The 18,235-nt window shown below is 39.6% G+C and overlaps 2 protein-coding genes across 2 annotated transcripts; one reads left to right on the top strand and one right to left on the bottom strand.

Moving 5' to 3' along the window:
* The first annotated feature begins 1,371 nt into the window (after positions 1-1,371).
* LOC129597400 (uncharacterized) lies at positions 1,372-3,873 on the top strand. The gene is made up of 6 exons (XM_055494919.1): positions 1,372-2,187; positions 2,246-2,427; positions 2,525-2,646; positions 2,801-3,075; positions 3,129-3,277; positions 3,835-3,873. Exons 1-6 carry the CDS (start codon positions 1,461-1,463, stop codon positions 3,871-3,873), a joined length of 1,494 nt encoding a protein of 497 aa, XP_055350894.1. The 5' UTR covers positions 1,372-1,460.
* Positions 3,874-12,919: 9,046 nt separating this feature from the next.
* LOC129597381 (uncharacterized) lies at positions 12,920-17,996 on the bottom strand. Its single transcript, XM_055494889.1, has 3 exons — positions 17,296-17,996; positions 15,195-15,597; positions 12,920-14,292 (listed from the first exon to the last, which is right to left on the bottom strand). Exons 1-3 carry the CDS (start codon positions 17,902-17,904, stop codon positions 13,400-13,402), a joined length of 1,905 nt encoding a protein of 634 aa, XP_055350864.1. The 5' UTR covers positions 17,905-17,996; the 3' UTR covers positions 12,920-13,399.
* Positions 17,997-18,235: the final 239 nt, after the last annotated feature.

Genomic DNA, 18,235 nt, shown 5'->3' with positions numbered 1-18,235 from the left:
GATTTAAGTGCATGTCAGAAAATCCGTCTCAAGAGATTCGAATGGAGCTAACGGTTTCTGCTACTCGAGAAGTAGCAGCACTTATCTGCGATGACACAAGTGGTGATTTCCAACAAAGAGCAGTTGTGTGTTGGAAAAAAACCGAAAATCAGCCGACGTTTATCCAAACGTCTAATGCAATGTATTTCCCATTACAGTATGTGCTACTATATCCGTGCGGTACCCTGGGGTGGGATTTAGCTTTAAAGATGACGACAAAGCTTACTTTATTACAATACTGTCGACAGATGATAATGCGACATGAGCCACTTCATTTCTTTGGACCGCTGATGAACGAATATTTAGTAGATGGTTTTAGCGTAATTGAAGAACCACGCTTAGAATTTCATAGGGCATCACAAAAGATTTGTCAAAAGCAGGAATTGCGTGAATCTATGGCTGACGGCGACGATGTTGGGCGTACGTTTCTTCCATCTAGCCACCTCCATTCTAAGCGAAACATGCAAGACAATACTGCAGATGCTTTAGCCATTGTCGCAAAATACGGAAAACCAACTTACTTTATAACCGTAACGTGTAACCCGAAATGGCCTGAAATAACATCCCAACTGAAGCCTTTTCAAGATGCCTCAGATAGGCCAGACATCGTTGCAAGGGTTTTTAAGGCTAAGCTGCAAGAAATCTTTGCTGATCTTCCACGTGCTCTTGGGGGTGGTAAAGTTGTTTACCGGATACACGTAATTGAATTTCAGAAACGCGGTCTTCCCCATGCGCATATTGCCATTAAAATGGCAAGAGAACCTCGCACAGCTGATGAAATTAACAAAGTTATTTCGGCTGAATTTCCCAAAAGGTGATCCTGAACTTTGTGAAACTGTAAAACGGCATATGGTTCATCGTCATGTCGAAGAACGCTGTTACCGTCAAAAAGGTCATCTTAATGTTCCCGACGGAAATGGAGTGGTCAAGTGCAAAACCTCTGTGTTGCGTTTTACCCAAAACCAATTAATAATGTCACTTTTATTGACGAAGCAGGTTTTCCGCATTACCAGCGCAGAACCGAAGACGATTGTTATGTGGTGCCCTATAATTCACATTTGCTGGTGAAATACGACTGCCACATAAACGTCGAAATTTCCCATTCAGTCAGAATAATAACCTACCTTTATAAGTATTTTTATAAAGGTCCAGATTATACCAATGTCCGGCTATCCAAAGGTGACGAAATTGCGGAATACTTGAACGCGAGATACATTTCGGCAGCTGAAGCAGCCTGGCGTATTAATGAATACGATACTACGAAACGGCTACCTTCCGTTGAACAGTATCCTGTTCATCTTCCAAACAGAAACTACGTGGTGTACAGTCCGAACAAAAAAGAGGAAAAGATCAACCAGCTGTCAGCCTTAGATAAATATTTTCAAAGACCTGAAAATGAAATCTTTGATGCTTTAACATACATGGATTTTTATTCAGAATATGTTGTCAATACAAAGAAACCAAAGTCCGTTGACAACGTTAATGAGTGCCAAATGTCAGACGGAAAAACCTATTTTATTTACTGTCGCAAGACCGTCCATGTGCCGCGACTGGCTTTAATTCGCCCACAAGCTGGCGATGTATGGTACTTGCGCCTATTGCTAAAGCACGTACCATCAAGATCGTATGAACAGCTTAGAACAGTGAATGGTGAAGTATGCGAATCGTTTGCGGATGCTGCAACTAAACTGGGCCTTTTCAATGATTCAACTGAAAGCAAATTGTGCATGGAAGAAGCGATTGCACAATTTTGCAGCCCAGCGCAACTTCGTACACTGTTTTTTCTCCTGGTAACAGAAGGCGCTCCCGGACCATCGTTATATGAAACCTTCAAAAGTCATATGGCAGAAGACTACCGACTGAATCAGAAATTATCGGAATGGGAATCTGAAAAAAAGTTGTTGTCTGATCTGTTTGCAAAATTTGATTCCGCCGGTAAAAACATGAACGATTTTGGGCTGACGGAACCTTTCAGTGAGAAAAACATGGTTGAACGAGAAATAGCAAGATATAATCCAGTCCAGAATGAACTCGAACACGAGCATTTGTTATCAATGTTGAATAACGATCAACGCGAGATATATGATTATGTAGTTAAAATGCTGGAGACAAACAGCGGCGGACTTCTATACATTAACGGCGCTGCTGGTAAGTACTGTGCTATCAACTACCTGAGCCAGAAAATAAAGCTATTGAAATGTTTCAGGAACGGGAAAAACTTTCTTGGTCAACTGCATAGCAAACTTAGTACGTGCACAGGGCAAAATTGCATTGTGTTGTGCCAGCACAGCTGTTGCAGCATCAAATTACGGAGGCGGCCGAACAGCTCACTCGATGTTTCAAACTGCGGTTGAAAACAACGGAACAGAGCAAAAACTGGAATGCAACGTGCCTATAAAATCACAGAGAGCAGATTTATTGCGAGCTGCTTCGGTCGTTTTTTGGGACGAGTTTGTTATGAGTCATAAAAAAAATTTTCATGCAGTCGATGAAATGCTTCAAAAAGTTAGACGCTCTGCTGAAGTGTGTGGAGGAATTCTTTTTATTGGAATTGGTGATTTCCGACAAATCCCTCCTGTTATCCAGTATGGATCAAGAACTCAGATCGTTGAAGCTAGCATTAAGAGCTCCAAATTATGGAAACTTTTCAAAACGTTCTCGCTCAAAATATCGGTTCGACAGCAAGCGGACCCGGAATATGCAAAGTATATTGCGCACTGACATCCTTTTACGAACATTTGTTAAAAAAATATGTTCTTAGATTGCTTGACAAAGTAGGCGACGGAACATTCGAAGAAGATGAAGAAAACTACGTTGTTCTTCCTGAATACCTCAATTACACTACTTCAGTTGAAGAAGCAAAAGCCTTCGCTTACCCAAACTTGAAAGAACAAAACCGGAAAATACTTGACTCGGCGATATTGTCTTTGCGAAATTATCAAGTTGACGAACTGAACGCTGACATTTACAAAGATCTGGCCGGTAAACCCGGAACGCTTTACAGCTTTGACGAGCTTAACTCCGAGGGATCCGCTGGTTGGTTAAAAAACGTTTTGTGTTTAAATTAGGCAAATATTAACTTTTTGCAGGCTATTTTGATGAAGAGTTTAATGAAGATTTTTTGCACTCACTAAACGAAAACAACGTTCCACCCCACGAGCTGAAAGTTAAAGAAGGCATGGAATGTTATCTCCTTCGCAATCTTTCCCCGGAAGACGGGCTTCTGAATAATGCCAAAGTTATTATCCTTAGTTTCACAAGAAACGTTATAACAGCGAAAGTGGTATCAACCGGCAAAACAGTCTACATCCCAAGAATACAGTTTACTTTGAAAATACAGAAAAAAAACTTTGAGATGAAGCGACGTCAGTTTCCAATTAGAGCTTGCTACGCTCGGACTTTTAACAAAGCGCAAGGAGCTACGCTCTCAAAATGTGTGCTAGATCTTCGTGATGTTGCCTTCGCACACGGGCAGCTCTATGTTGGTTTGAGTCGTGTCAGACAACGTGATGATATTTTGATATTGTTGTCTGAAGAGCAAGTGCAATCGCTGTTTCCACTACGCACTAGAAATGTGGTTTTTAAAGAATTATTAATATAAAAGAAATTACGCTATTCAATTGCGTGGAACGTAGTTGGGAATAATATCCCAAATATTATTAGCATAGATGTAATTTTATGAAGAGCATACTGTTACCAAATAGCGCCGTACTGTTAAAAAATATCGAAGAAATAACTCATACGTCGTGAGATATTAGTATTTATTAAATACATTAAACACGTGAGTACACACAGGAATGGACCTTACCTATGGATTATTTGGCTCTGCTGTAACGCCAAAAGACGCAATTGTTGTGCAAGTTACCGTGAGTTTACAACATGCATTAAAAATGTGCATAGACTATATACAACAGCATCTCTCAAACAGGAATTCCGGGAACCAAAATCTCTGGTTCTTTGGGATGGCGTTAACGAACAATCCGCTCAGTACACGCCAGGAACTGGAAAACCAATACCAGCTGCTGGAAGTATTATCAAGATCACTTCAAACGGATTCAAACGGTTAAAGTATTGACGAAAATTGCATCAAAAACTTTTTGCAAAACAACAAGACGCTTATTAAATACAGTATTTTAAGCCAGTCTTTCGATTCTCAGACAAAAATGGATTATCGCAAAATTTGAAACTGTGAAAGATGGTGAAAAGGAAAAGATCGAGAAAATTATGGCGCCGACACCAACTACTTCGAAAACGGCACCCGTTCAAATTCCTTCCCCCGTTCCATCATTATCAGAGCTTCCCGAAGCCAGAAAAATAATTCCGTGAATAATTAATAAATTATTTTGTAGAAATGAACAACTAAACAGAAAACTTCCTATTTAGACTATTCCGTGCAATGGTCCAGAGTGTTGGCAATGTTCAACCAACAAATAACAATCCCGACAAAAAAATCGCGCGTCTAGTTTTGGCCGATGCAACTGGAAGTATCAATATGGCCTTTTTCGAAAAACAAATCGCACAACATAAAATTGTCGAGACATTTCGACCAGGAATGGTAATCTCATCCTGTTAAACGCAAAACAGACTGACAGCTTAGCGAATGCTTTTTAAGGCACTAGAAATCCGCAATGGCACTACCAATGAGCCAACTGAAAAGGATTATCGCTACACGGCTACTCTGCGAACCAATTTTTGGGTGACACAGTCCGTACTGATCGACGTCTTAGACAACTGGGAACCGATGCTGCCAGAGTGTGCCAAAATTAAGCAGATATTGAAGCTGAAAAGGAGTGTGACATAAGTACGATTTTACACGTCAATTATTATTTAATTAATTGTCAAATAATTATGACGCCGTTCGTCAGATATTCTGGGATATGTCGAAGCAGTAGAGAAGTTCGATGGATCACAACGAACACTGAAGCTGAGAGACAATTCTTCTGATGATCAACTCACCGTTGTTGTTCCCAAGGAATTTGTAATAACATTTTAAGCGAAACCATTTGTTTGAGACGTACAGTTCACTTTAATAATATCATTTTAGTCGTATCAAATCCAACCCAACGAATACGAATCTAAATTCATCTTCTTTGGAAACCTGCATCATGCTGATGGAATTGTCAAAATGATACCACAAAAGACTGTATACTGGCTGACACGCAATAGCATGGCAAAAGCAATCTTCGAAACTTTTGTGAAAGAAGAATTGCTTGAACCGAATTCAATGAGCTTCCTCGACGAAACGATGAACGACATCGAAACCGATACCGTCTCTCTCAACAAGCGCAAATCAAAAGACTCTCACCAGTCTTTGGATTCCAAATCAGCTAAAACGCATTAATAATAACTTCAATCGCTGTACAATATTCCGTACAAAGATGCATGTTTATCCGAAATTATAACAATACGATCATCTGATACCGACCACCATGTACTACTCTCTTAAACTCATTTTTGCAAGCCTGGCTTAAAATATTGGTTAATAAATTAGTACATAGAAAAAAATTTTCAATTGAATTTAAAATTTTAGAACGCTGCACATATATCATGTTATACCAGAGACACGAAAAACTGACTCAACTATGGTGCAAAATAGTTTCGAATTTTCAGCGCTTCGTTGCTTGCATTTTGCAGCCCGTAAGGAAAGCTATATTAGCAATTCGTAAGAATAACTAAACCATGCAAGCAACCAATTAAGGAAACATCGAATACTATTACTGCATTTTTAAAATTCAGTGTTTAAATTTTTGTTCTTCGAGCTATAGCAGGATATGTCGAGCAATCCGTAAGGACAGCAGTATTAGATTTCCGTAAGGAAACTAAACTACATAGCCTGCTTATTCGCCGCGAACGAGCAAAATATTCCAATGAGTTCTCATTAAGAATAAGCAGGTTACTATCGGCAGTCCGTAAGGAACGCTACATTAGCAATCCGTAAGGAAAGCTAATCTAAATAACCTGCTTTTTCACCGCAAAATAACAAAATATTTCCCTTAAAAGTAAATACCAGAACAATAATAATTTATTGTATCCTTTGGTAAAACGTAGGCTATTTGCAACAATCCGTAAGGAGCGCTGCATTAGTTTTCCGTGAGGAATCTAATCTAAATAGCCTAATCAGCACCGAAAAGATACAATTAAAAGTAGAATTTGTTAAATACATAAAATATGTAACTATGTACAGTAGTGTTCTGCAGTTTCTAATTAGAGATACAGAGAAATTTAACTGCTGTGACCAGAACTTCCTGTACTTGCTACCGTCAGCATGCTGGAGTTTTACGTTGCGGTTGAACACGGGGCTTATGTACCGTGCCTGATTTAACCGTCGAGCATGTTTTGCCATAACGTTACACTCCACGCGGGTGACGGAATCAAGTACAACGAGTGCTGGCCTGTGCAGTTAGATTTTCATAGTACACCAAAATAATGTCCACCAAAAATGCGAAATTTTATGTAGACTGCACTTTATGACTTTCAGCTCATCCGTGCATACTATAGTTGAACACAGAAAAATTTACAATTACATATTATTTTCTGTTGCAGGTATCAAAACAGAGCACATATGGATCCAATGCAAATTCATTTTCTGGTACTGATTCAATAAAAAAGTGTATTTTATGCAAGTAAAACCGAGTTTCGAGTTATACCTAGTTACAAAAGTGTAGAGTATTGTAAGCCTTAACCCAGACAAATATAATAAGTATTGGTTAATAATGCACAATTGTAGGTTAATACCATACACAGTTGGCTGCTACGCTATTAGCTTACGGAATTAAGTACTGATCCGTTTAAGTCGTACGAAGAACTGACAATATAGAGGTTAATTTTTCACTAGCTCCAAAGTTTTACTGCTGTTATCTGTGGCTCTTCCTCAAATTCGTGACGTTTAGCGCAACACCGCTTCAGCCACGACAATAACTTGCGCAGTTACCGTAAGGCCTGCGCACTTAGTAAAGCAATGCATATCCGAGTTGAGTTGCGGTGCACGTACGTACGTGCTCTGTATCCGCTAAGCGCGGTGCGACGGATGCACAGTTAACTACAAGCGCATTTGCTTTAAATTTTGCGCAGCTGCAATTTTAACAGTCTTAAAATTTAAATTTAACAGTGTAACAATTTAACAATTTTACAAGTGTTAAATTTTAACAGCGATCATCGAAAAAAAAAATTAACCTGTCTAATCGCTAGAACGACTGTTAACTGTCGGTCGAGTACATGATCACTGCCACATACAGCAAGCACTGCTGTGCTAATACTTACCATAGTTCTCAGACTTTGTTGTCCCTTTTAATAAATATTCTAAAGTTTCTTTATCATCAGAAGATTTCAGATATTTTTAACATATCATATTGAATATGGAAACCTTATTTTCAGGCGTTAAAAAAAGGACAGAAAAGAAATCGGTTGAAAAAATGAAAAAACCGTTGAAAACTGGCATCTGTCACCATGGCAGCCGCCCTACCGTGTACTACCGCCCTACCGTGGTACTGCACTAACAAACATTAGGTGGTAACATATACTGTACTTGCTATGCACAGCAGGTTTCGCAGTACATTTTTCTACTTGCTGTAGATACTTTAATTTTTTTTCGTTGAAAAATTACCCGTGCACGCAAAATTGAAAAATTATTGAAAAATTACCCGAAATTATTGAAATTATTTATTGAATTATTGAAAATTATTGAAAAGGAAACCGTTATAGGCACCCCCTAAAACCCCCGTTTATTATAGGCACCCTTTTCACACCCCGTTTATTATAGGCACCCTTTTAAATTAATATGTTATATATAACAGATTCAGTATTCTGAGATAGTAATGCAGTTTTATTGGGATAGTAGTACAAAAATTTTGTCTGGCGTCGAGGTTTTCATCCTTCTCAGAAGACATTAGCCCAATGCCGCCGGCCTTCCTCTTCCATGTCGGTCCTGCACGACAACGGCGTACAAGCAATAATTCTCGGCGTTGATTTTGTGAGTTCCATCGATAAAGCACAAAGATGGACAGTCCTGGTAATTCTTCCGTACGTCCACCACGATCCACTTTTTCCGCTTTATGGCGGACATTTTCGATGTCTTGGGCTGTTACAGCTTTGCCGGTCTCTTTAGCAGTTCGACGTTGAATTGCCCGTACAGGGATGAATGATTTCTGCATTTGTACTACCTTCTCTGCCTGATCATGGCTTAGGCGACGATTTTCCGGTAGATTTTTCCACCTGTTTTCGTTCTAATATTTGTAGGACGTGGCCGCGAATGCTGGCTGCCAGCCTGACGCGAGCTGGGCACTGGTTTCGTCGGCTATGAGTGAATGTCCGGCCCCGACGCCGGAGGGCTGCTTGAACCCGCCATAATATGATATTTGCCAGTATTGAGAACAAAATTATTGATACATATGTAATTTATATTTATGTGTAAACCTGTTACACTGACCTTTTGTCCAAAGTAAGTTTTTACGGTCATAGCAACTGCATAAAATAAATAGAATAATTTCTGGAATATATGTAAATTATATTCTGTTCACATAATATTATTATTCCTATTAATTCAAAAAGGGTGCCTATAATAAACGGGGTGTGAAAAGGGTGCCTATAATAAGCGGTGGTTTTAGGGGGTGCCTATAAGGGTACCCTATTGAAAAATTACCCGTGCCGTGTTTACCCATGCACGCAGCCATAATGTTATTACTAATAATAATATTCATAATTATTATGAAAAAGAAAACAGCGTACACCACGTTTTACCACCAAAGTCTCCGCACACAATTTTTCACCACCACCTAGCTCCACACACCACTATACATATCACGTTCTGTCCAGTGTACAATTTTTGCGACACCACCATGTATGCAACAGCATATACTTCTAATTTCGATCACTATAGTGGTCTGTTTTGTATGCTTTTCATATGAACTATAAACCGTATTCATACGAACTAAAAAATTATGAATTTTATGAATATTTCAAATTTTATTTTTTGCTGCATTACCGACTGCACAATGAATGCCGGTTTTAGCCTTTAACAGTAGGTCATACATTCCTCTCACAGAGGGTAGTGTTTAACCACAGAAACGTCTGAAGGGCTGGCCAGAAATTTACTATCAAAACCCTTGCTTATGAATTTCTTTTAAAAACTTTCAAAAACAAATTAAGATAAAAACAGACCTCTGCCTAACAGACGGATAAAAGGATCATTCGCCACTAAACGTATACAAACACCTGAACACCTTTCTCCTAACACGATTTTATGAATTAAATAATTTAAAATTATAATTTAAAATTTCTGTAATATATTTATCTATATTTTATAATTATAATAAATTTAATAAAATATCAACATTTTATATAATAAAGGTCAATGAAGTACACATTAGTACTGTTCTTTACAGAGGGAAAACCGCAAATATCCCAAAGAACATTTCGAAGTTCACCGTAGAGATTACGCAAGTGAGAGCGGAAACCTCTTATGTTGTGGACCACAAGATGCAACCGTTCAGCTGTTTACTGACTCCCTAGGAAGAGTTTTTCTAAGCAAACCTCATGATTTTTACATCAACAACCGAGTATACATGTCGAAATCAAAAATTATCGAGGGGCGTTCAGTTTTATGCTGTACCAGAGCGGGTGGGACTATATGTGATGTACTGGTTGATGGCCATCGCTTCGGGAAACCAAATATTCCAAACTGTACACGACTAGTTCGTGACTGCGTAGTCTTATGGGCCGGAACGAACAGTATATTGAATTGGTCTAACCAGTACCGTTATCGGCAAAAATTATACGCGGATGGAGAACTTTGGGGCGACAAGATACAGTCATGGTATACAACATATAGCGGCTGGATTCGATACAACTACGAGAACACCAAATCGGTAGTACTGGTTGGAACATACAAACAGCGCACAGAAGCTATCAAAGAAAAGCAGGAGTATATCGAACTCCAAGATTTTCTGGTGGAATCATTCAACGGGATGCTAAAGGACATTGCTAAGAACACCACTATCATGCCAGTCGAATATTGCGAGATGGCTGATTACTTTCCACCTGAAGAAGCGATGACGAATGATGGCTTGCATCTCGATTATTATAATCCTATGATACCTGGTACAAACTGGTTGGATGAATTCAATAATATTCATAACCAAAATCCTTGGAAAGCAGTCAACCGAGTTCGAAATGCAATTAAGACCTGCTTGAAAAAAATTTAAATGTCACCAAAACTTAATAAAAAAAATATGTTTATGAATCATTTTATATATTTTTAAAAATTTCTTTGTGCGTGTACAGCATAATGTATAAAGGGAAGGACGTAATGCATGGAAATATATTAGAATTACCAAAATGTAAACCTAGAAACTCCGTGATCAATTTTACAAAGTTAACCAAGATTGATGTCACAACTTACCTGACCCTACTCGTAAGAGGAATGTCTGGAAAAGTTGTGACAAAGTAGTGCAGTTCCGAAACATTAATTCAAACTCAAAGTAGATACAGAAAAAAAAATAAAAATCCTACAAAATATTTAATAATATAGAAAACATTGCTCACATTATTAATACTACATTATTAATATTAATATAATAACCAAAAGGCAGCGAATGTGTTCTACGTTCAAAAACAAACCTAAAAATATTAAATATCTTTTTTAAAATATACAGTTCATACTACATAGACAGATATAAAACACTAATAACTTTTTTAAACAAAATACTTACAAATATAAGAAACATACCACTATTTGCTAATAAGTACTATATTTTAATGTTAATATAATATCCATATTTTATTTTAATTTAAATTTAAATTTAAAGTTATTTTAAAATTAAAATAAACAATTAATTTAAATGAAGTAAACTTAATTTCATTTAAATTTACATTTCATTTAAATTTTATTTCCTTATCTTCAGCAAGCCATTTAGAGCACAATTTTTAAAGCTATATTTTTAATTTTTCATAAAATAATAACATTACATTTCATTTTTTTTTGAAAAAATTCCAAGTTAGTTTTGTAATACGAAAATTTTGAAAATTTTTGACCCTTCATTACTGGCGGCCTCCCCGTGGCAAGGGTTGGTCATACATAGCAAACGGCCAGTTACAAAAAATTTTTATAAAATTAAACTATTTATAAACAATATTTATCAATAATATAGTGTTTAACAATCCTCCACAATTCACCATTAATAAATACATAAATTTAAATTAACAAAATTACCAGTTCTTGCAATCAACGAACATGCAGTAATCCCATGCTCGCAGCCAACATGGGACTACTGCATGTTCGTTGAGTGCAAAAACTGGTAATTTTGTTTATTTAAATTAACAAAATTAATTTAAAAAATTAATTTTGCAATTTAATTTGCAAAATTAAATTACAGTAAATTACAGTACCGCTAAAGTGATTTTTATCGAGTTGGGTTTTGTGCCAGTAGGCATTCGTCTGTCACTGTGCGAAGTGCGAACCTATTATAAAACAGCTGCTCATTTTTTATTACTGTTATAACGAAGCTAAGAGCACACGGTCTCTCACAACTGAAGTGTTATTGCCCTCTTTTAATTATACGAATACTAAACATCTCTAACAGGTGTCCAGCCTCTCCTCATTGTCCCGCCTCTTTTCAGCTCCTACTAATCCGATTTTCCTGCTTCAAAATATTTTAAAATTCTCTCAGTATAAGTACATACTGAAATAACTACAATATTTATGGCTGTGGTATTTAAATTTTACTTATTTAAATTTTTTACTTTTACTCGTTCACAACTGAAGTGCTAATGCCCTGTTTTATTATCAGTACTTACTAAATACACTGTAATATTTATGGCTACCTCTTGATCGGTTCAACTTATACAAGTCTTACCTAAAAAAACTACCATTTTAAATAATAATTTACTAATAATACTTACCACAACTATTTCAGTTAATCATATTCTATCACGACTTTTACAGTTCGTGTAATGTCACATTCATCTGTCGATTATGCTGATAAATCATAACTTTCACTTTGCAAACAGGTTTCGGTAATAACTTTTTTGTGAAGCAGTTATATTTATTATATTGCTATATTTGCAGTTATATTTATTGGATTATATTAACAATAGCATATCAACGTAATTTAGGTACACAACATACTCCGTATTGCGTAACATGAGTTCACTATACTGAGTGCTCTCTTGCTATACGCGATGCGAAGTGGTTGTACAATGACCGAAAAACAGATTAATATAATAAGAACACCAACATTAACAATCTGACCTAAAAATTGACTAACTCTGCACATTACTTTAGATGTCGGTAAATTCCTCAGCACTGCGTACATAATGACAACGAAAATTTCAACACAAACCGCATTTAATTACCGCTAAACCTCCGTTCGTAAATTCATTTTAAAACTGCTAAAACAATTACTTTCTGTAATTCTAAAAATTCTCAACCGAGGCCGTAGGCCGAGGTTGAGCTTGTAACAACAGAACTGACACAAGTGTGTGCAATGCTTCCGGTTTCTGTTCCCGTGACTCATATTCCTCATAAATATAAATTCTAACAATGTTACACAAGAAAATTAACATAAGAATGAAACGCACTAAACTTATGACAACATAAGAATAAAAAATAAAGATAACATGAACGCAAAATAAAAATAAATAACACATGAAATACAGTATAAGAAAAGTACATAACATAAAAACAGAAGAAAAGGCAATCCAAACATGAGAAACAAAAAATGACACAAGATTTAACACAGAAGAACAAAAAATTAACAATCGAAGTAACTTAAGAAAACAAGAAAATGTTATATAAGAAAAATAATATGAGAAAAAATTAAAATGAAACGAAACACAAAAGACGCAAGAATGGAGAATGGAAAATTACCTATGAACCAACATAAGAAATACGAGAAAATTACCTATGAACCAACATAAGAAATACGAGAACCTAGCAGTAAGAAATGTAAATTTTTGAATTCAAAGTCAATGAACCTGCCATCGTGAAGGTTGCGATGCGGTCTCGCAGCCAACGCACCAATCGGTGAATATTCCTGGTGTAATCATGCCTTACGTAGTAATGCCTTTACAAATCTTTACTTTTCTTCAACTCGTGCCAAACCGATACTGGCCGCATCTATGCGGCCATCTCACTGCAGAAACTATTGAAACAAAATGCTTGTGCGCCGCCCTTTTAAATTTCGAGCAGTAGCAGTAATGAGTGTATTGATACTACTGGCTTTTTTATTGTTTTTCCGTGGTACATACCAAACACAGTTTGCACATGACGTCCGCTCCCGTTGTAGGTCTTTTAACCTCGATACATACAAACGTAACCCATACAGTTTGACGGTAATGCAAGTGGGTAGTTCATTGGCATGCAGAGTTATTGCAGCGAGACAGCAAACTGTAGGAAGTGCACAAAAGCATTGCGGCATGCCAAGTTCGGTGGGCTGTAGTAGTGAAGTTTAACTGCCGCTGACGTCTCCGGCTGCAGGCTGGTAATTTGGAAGTGTCCACGCTGACATGCAAAGGTCACGGTGTCGGGAACACCGTCCGTATTGGGATGGCTGAGGACTGGTCGATAGTTCTCCATCAGCCAGGTGTGCATGCTTTGCAAGTGCTGACGGCACTTGAAGCTGTTATCACCCGCGTACTCCATTTTGACGGCGTTACTCAACCGGAAATCCATCAGCGCCGGCCGGATCAGTCGTCCGTTGGCGCAGACAAACTGGATCGGCGGCGACGCAGAGCACAACTCTTCTGCGGGGATGGGCTGGCTGATATTTTCTCGTACAGCGCTGCGACCTGGCGAATAATGGGCGTCATACTCTTCCATCTTCTCCAGGAACATTACAAAATGCTGGGTACACAGTAAGTTGGGTTCGCTGACGAAGGTAATACGGCGGGCTTGAATATGGTCGGGATAGTTATGGTTGTCAATGGATACCACGCCTTTGTGGCATGTAACGTGGACATCGTCCGAGCTGTTGTGACCGTCGGCCACCGGTGTCACCTCCGCCATGGTGAGGGCAATGGCGTGGAGGTCGTTGATTAGCGTGCGGCAGACCAGAGTGCCGTCGCCGTCGAACACGGCGCTCGTGGTTTCCACGTTGTCAATTCTGTCGAACGGCAACACCAGCTGATTGCCAGCCGTGCAATAAGTCCGTAAAGACTCCATGTTTGCGCAGACTTCGACGGCGTTGTGCGTAGAAGCGGCTATCGTTGTGGTTGAGGGATACTTCGGGGTCGTTGCAGGTGCTGCTGTACGTGCGCCGCCTACATGTACAAACAGTTTCGGGTAAGAGCGCACGCTTCCCTCGCAACTACCGTCCATTTCCTAACTTTTGGTTCAAACTTACTCAGTAGTGAATGTGATTGTATGCGCACTGAGCGTATGTACTTGCTGTACTACCGCTGCTTACTGATTTTTAATGTGAATGCATTATGAATGTATGTGAGCGTACAGAGCCGAAGCACTCTCATTCTCTGTAAGGCGGTGCATAAGCCACGCCCCTTGTTTTCATCTCTGAACCAAAAATTAGGAAATGGACTGTAATTTAGCCAGTAGTAATACGAATAGTTACAAGCCCATTCAGGGCAAAGATCGACCCGTTTACGAGCTGATTTTATTAGACGGCGTACAAAAATGCAGACTACCGTATTTTTCGAATTAGAAGCCCTGGGCTTCTAAATTTTCAAAGGTGCCTGGGGAGAGGCTTATACAGCAGAGGAGGCTTATAAATTTTAAAGGCGGCTTTTAAATTTTAAAGGCGGCTTTTTTAAAGGCGGCGGCGGCGGCGGCGGCGGCGGAGGAGGCTTTTAAATTTTCAAAGCCTTTAAACTAGCGTAATCGCTATACACCGTACATAGAGAGAGGCTTCTAATACGGAGGAGGCTACTAAATTTTCGAACTAAGGTGGGGGGAGGCTTATACGATAGAGGAGGCTTTAAATTCGAAAAAAAAACGGTATATTACCTTTAATTTGCCTTGTTGATTCAGTTGCCTTAGACAAATTAACGTTTCAGTATTTAAATTCTTTATTCTACTGATCTCTTTTAAATTTTTGTTGTTAGATAAACCATTGATACGTAATGGCTTGGTACAGTGGTTAGTCCACATGTGTTTAAATAATCCTGCATGAGCAGGTGGGTGTGTTTTTAAATAGGCGTCCACTAACATTCGCTAGCGATGCCGGGGAGATTTCCCGTTGGATTCCCGCTGTCCCACGACAATGGCTGCTTGCGTACTCCACAATGAAAGTCAACCAGGAAGCCGTGCCGTGATCGGCTATGGCGTACTCCTCGCATCCATTCTACTAACGGCTTCATGCTGCAACATGAGCACGCTTCGTCTCCTGGACAAAACGGATTATTACGGATGTCGAATATACGCAAACTGGTCGCATTCAGTGTGGCCAGGATCTCGCCCGGCACGGTTTCCAGCTCGTTTTTCGCCAGGTCCAAAATGGCTAGCGCATCGAGGCTAAAATTGACTGGCTCCAGTAGTTTCAGCTTCTGCAGCCCGGTCCTACCGTGGGATGTATAATACACATCTGCTTTCTGCTGGCGCAGATGGATTTCCTGCAATGTCAAGCCACCACAAGATATAGTGGTAAGTAGTGTTTCGGGATGTTAGTGCATGCTACGGAATATATCCAATTAGCCGTAGTAAATAATATCCTAATAGACAACACAACTCTTACAACTATCCGTAATACGTTGAACACCCTGCTTGGCCTTTTCCGCGGTAACGACGTAAATACAGCACGACAGCTTGCCGCTTCGAGGCCAGAAACCGGTGTCTGGCTTAACGCGTTGCCATCCGCACATATTGGTAACCTATTCGACGATGATACTCTGAAAATTGCAGTGGGGCTTCGAATCGGTGCAGGTATTAATTTGCGAACCGCACGAGTCGCAAAAAGGTCGACGCCTACGGTCACCACGGCATGTCATGTTCGTTTTCAGCCGGTAGACATGTACGCCATGGCGGAGCCAATAGCATCATATTTTGTCGGGCGTGTGTGTCCGCCGGCATTCTGCCAAATTGGAACCACGAGGGACATTGCACACTTCCGATCGTCGCCCTGATGGTTGCACGACTTTTGCATGGAAGCGTGGATTATGTGCTTGGCTTGGTATTTGTACCTTACACTGGCGCCTTCTCCCATCAAGGTCACTTCCGTCAACCCGTCTTCCGTCGCAGTGCAGGCGGAGGAAAGAAAATTTGGATTGTACTCGTAACTTGAAGGCCGGTACATTTTCGTACCTATCGCCTTTGAAACTCTAGGCCCGTGGGGCCCTTCGGCGATCGCCATCATCAAAGAACTAGGAAAGCGACTGAAATTACATACCGGAGAAGCACGATCTTATGCATTTTTGTGTCAACGCTTATCTCTTGAAATTCAATAGTGTAATGCAGCATCCGTTCTTGGGACAATGGAGGGATTGGAAAGTTTCACTGAGATTTTGTTGTTATAATTTATAAAAACCGTATCTGTGTTGTTAAATGAATAAAATTATCCCATTATTTAACGTTACGGATAATCAGTTTACCATACAGAAAGGATAATTAGTTTACCATGTTGGACCATCACGCTTGTTACAGTAATTCGGACCTCTACAAGGCGGGTGATTAATTTCTTGTGCAAAGGTACACCGAGAATTACAGAATTGATGGGTTTCGTTAAGCTCCATACTCCATAACACGCCCGTTACGCCACATTCTTTATACACACAGCGTCGCGTGCGCCGCGCCCATTTGGCATGGCTGATGCACGTCAGTCGTCAAATATGATAGCGTATATCATAATATAATTATGTATACTCACAAAATCGAAGGATTTTAATTCCGTGTAGAAATGCTTAAAATAATCACTACTGTTTTAATACTGTGTTGCTGCGGTCTAAGCGGCAGCATCAGCTGTAATAATTATATACTCGTACTGTACAATCTATATACTTCAATGCCTTCATGCAAAAAATTCATCACCGGGCACACATGAGTGCAGCGAGACTCATTGTCCATATATGTACGGTACGAGTATACGATATCTGGTATCCTCTAAATTAGAGTTTTTGGTCACACCCACTGGACCATTGCCGATGAAATTATTTTTCTAAGTGTTCCCATATTTTTATATACTGCCTTCAAGCAAAAACTAATTTTTTTTCATGGCAAAAACTAAAATTTTTCTTTTGTGCCTCTGACCGGTCTCTGGTGAGGGCGTGCTATTTTCCCACTAGAACTATGTAGCACTGTTCTCTGGAGGTCCTTACCTGAACAGACAGAGTGACAGGCTGGAATGTTGACCAGTCGAGAGACTCCAGTCTATTCTCGCTGAGATCCAACACCTGTAGTTTCCTGCAGCACTGCGCAAAGGTATCCCGGGCGATTACCGTGATATCATTGTCATCTAACCACAGCTTTTCCAGTGCCGTGAAGCCTTGAAGAAACAGCACATCCAGGTGGCCGATTTCGCTGTCTTGTATAAGTAACCGGCGGATTTTATGCCGGATGTCATAAAAGATCTCGCGGATGGGTAAACGGACACCGTTAGCCAAACGGAATCGGCGGATGGATACCATGTACAGCGCCGGTAAATTGCTGACTTTCAGGTCGCCGATATCACGCCAGCGGATTTCGCTGCGGTTAAATATCTGTGGAGTTGATAGATGCAGACCGTGCGCGTGACGATTGATCTTCCCCAGATTTAGATTATCCGGGACGAAGAACTGAGCGCCCGAGCAATCCTGTATGCGCGTGTAGTTGTTATAGGTGCATTGCGGATGAGGCGAAAGACCGCATGCTGTCGTCATAAAAGTGCACAGCAAAAAGCCAATAGAAAATATAGCGAATCTGTGCATTTTTTGGTAGTATTTCAACATAGGCCAGTGTTCATCATAAGCGTCACTTGGCAGTTTCTCCGAGAACTTATTTTAAAAATAAGCAAGCATGGCATCACGCTGGAAAACTGGCACTGCCGGCTCAGCAGCGTGTGAACAAAGCGCGATAATATCGCCAAACAGTTTACGGTAGTTGTTGGTGTTGCGCTTAAAACACTACGGTTATCGGCCCGACAATCGGCAGATCTGGTAAAGCCTAACGGTGTTCTGAGGGATGGACCGAACTCTGCCCCATATCGCTGAGTGAGCTGTCGACAGTGTTAGAGCGAAAGTGTTATTCCAAGTCACTGGAAATGCACTGAAAGCGCCACAA

Source organism: Paramacrobiotus metropolitanus, unplaced genomic scaffold (genome assembly GCF_019649055.1).
Source record: "Paramacrobiotus metropolitanus isolate TYO unplaced genomic scaffold, Prichtersi_v1.0 Parri_scaffold0000104, whole genome shotgun sequence".
NCBI classification, from domain to species: Eukaryota; Metazoa; Tardigrada; class Eutardigrada; order Parachela; family Macrobiotidae; genus Paramacrobiotus; species Paramacrobiotus metropolitanus.
Note: the sequence above shows the minus strand (reverse complement) of the source record. Positions and strands in the feature narration are given on the sequence as shown.

Bases quoted from the DNA above. Each gene is read 5' to 3' on its own strand.
- LOC129597400 (XM_055494919.1), top strand. From the start codon at position 1,461: ATGGATTTTTATTCAGAATATGTTGTCAATACAAAGAAACCAAAGTCC. The intron at 2,647-2,800 runs GTTGAAGCTAGC...ATATGTTCTTAG, and splicing joins ATGGATCAAGAACTCAGATC to ATTGCTTGACAAAGTAGGCG. The intron at 3,076-3,128 runs GTTGGTTAAAAA...AACTTTTTGCAG, and splicing joins TAACTCCGAGGGATCCGCTG to GCTATTTTGATGAAGAGTTT.
- LOC129597381 (XM_055494889.1), bottom strand. From the start codon at position 17,904: ATGTTGAAATACTACCAAAAAATGCACAGATTCGCTATATTTTCTATT. The intron at 15,598-17,295 runs GTAAGGACCTCC...TTGACATTGCAG, and splicing joins CTGTCACTCTGTCTGTTCAG to GAAATCCATCTGCGCCAGCA. The intron at 14,293-15,194 runs GTTAGTGGACGC...TTGTACATGTAG, and splicing joins CCCCGGCATCGCTAGCGAAT to GCGGCGCACGTACAGCAGCA.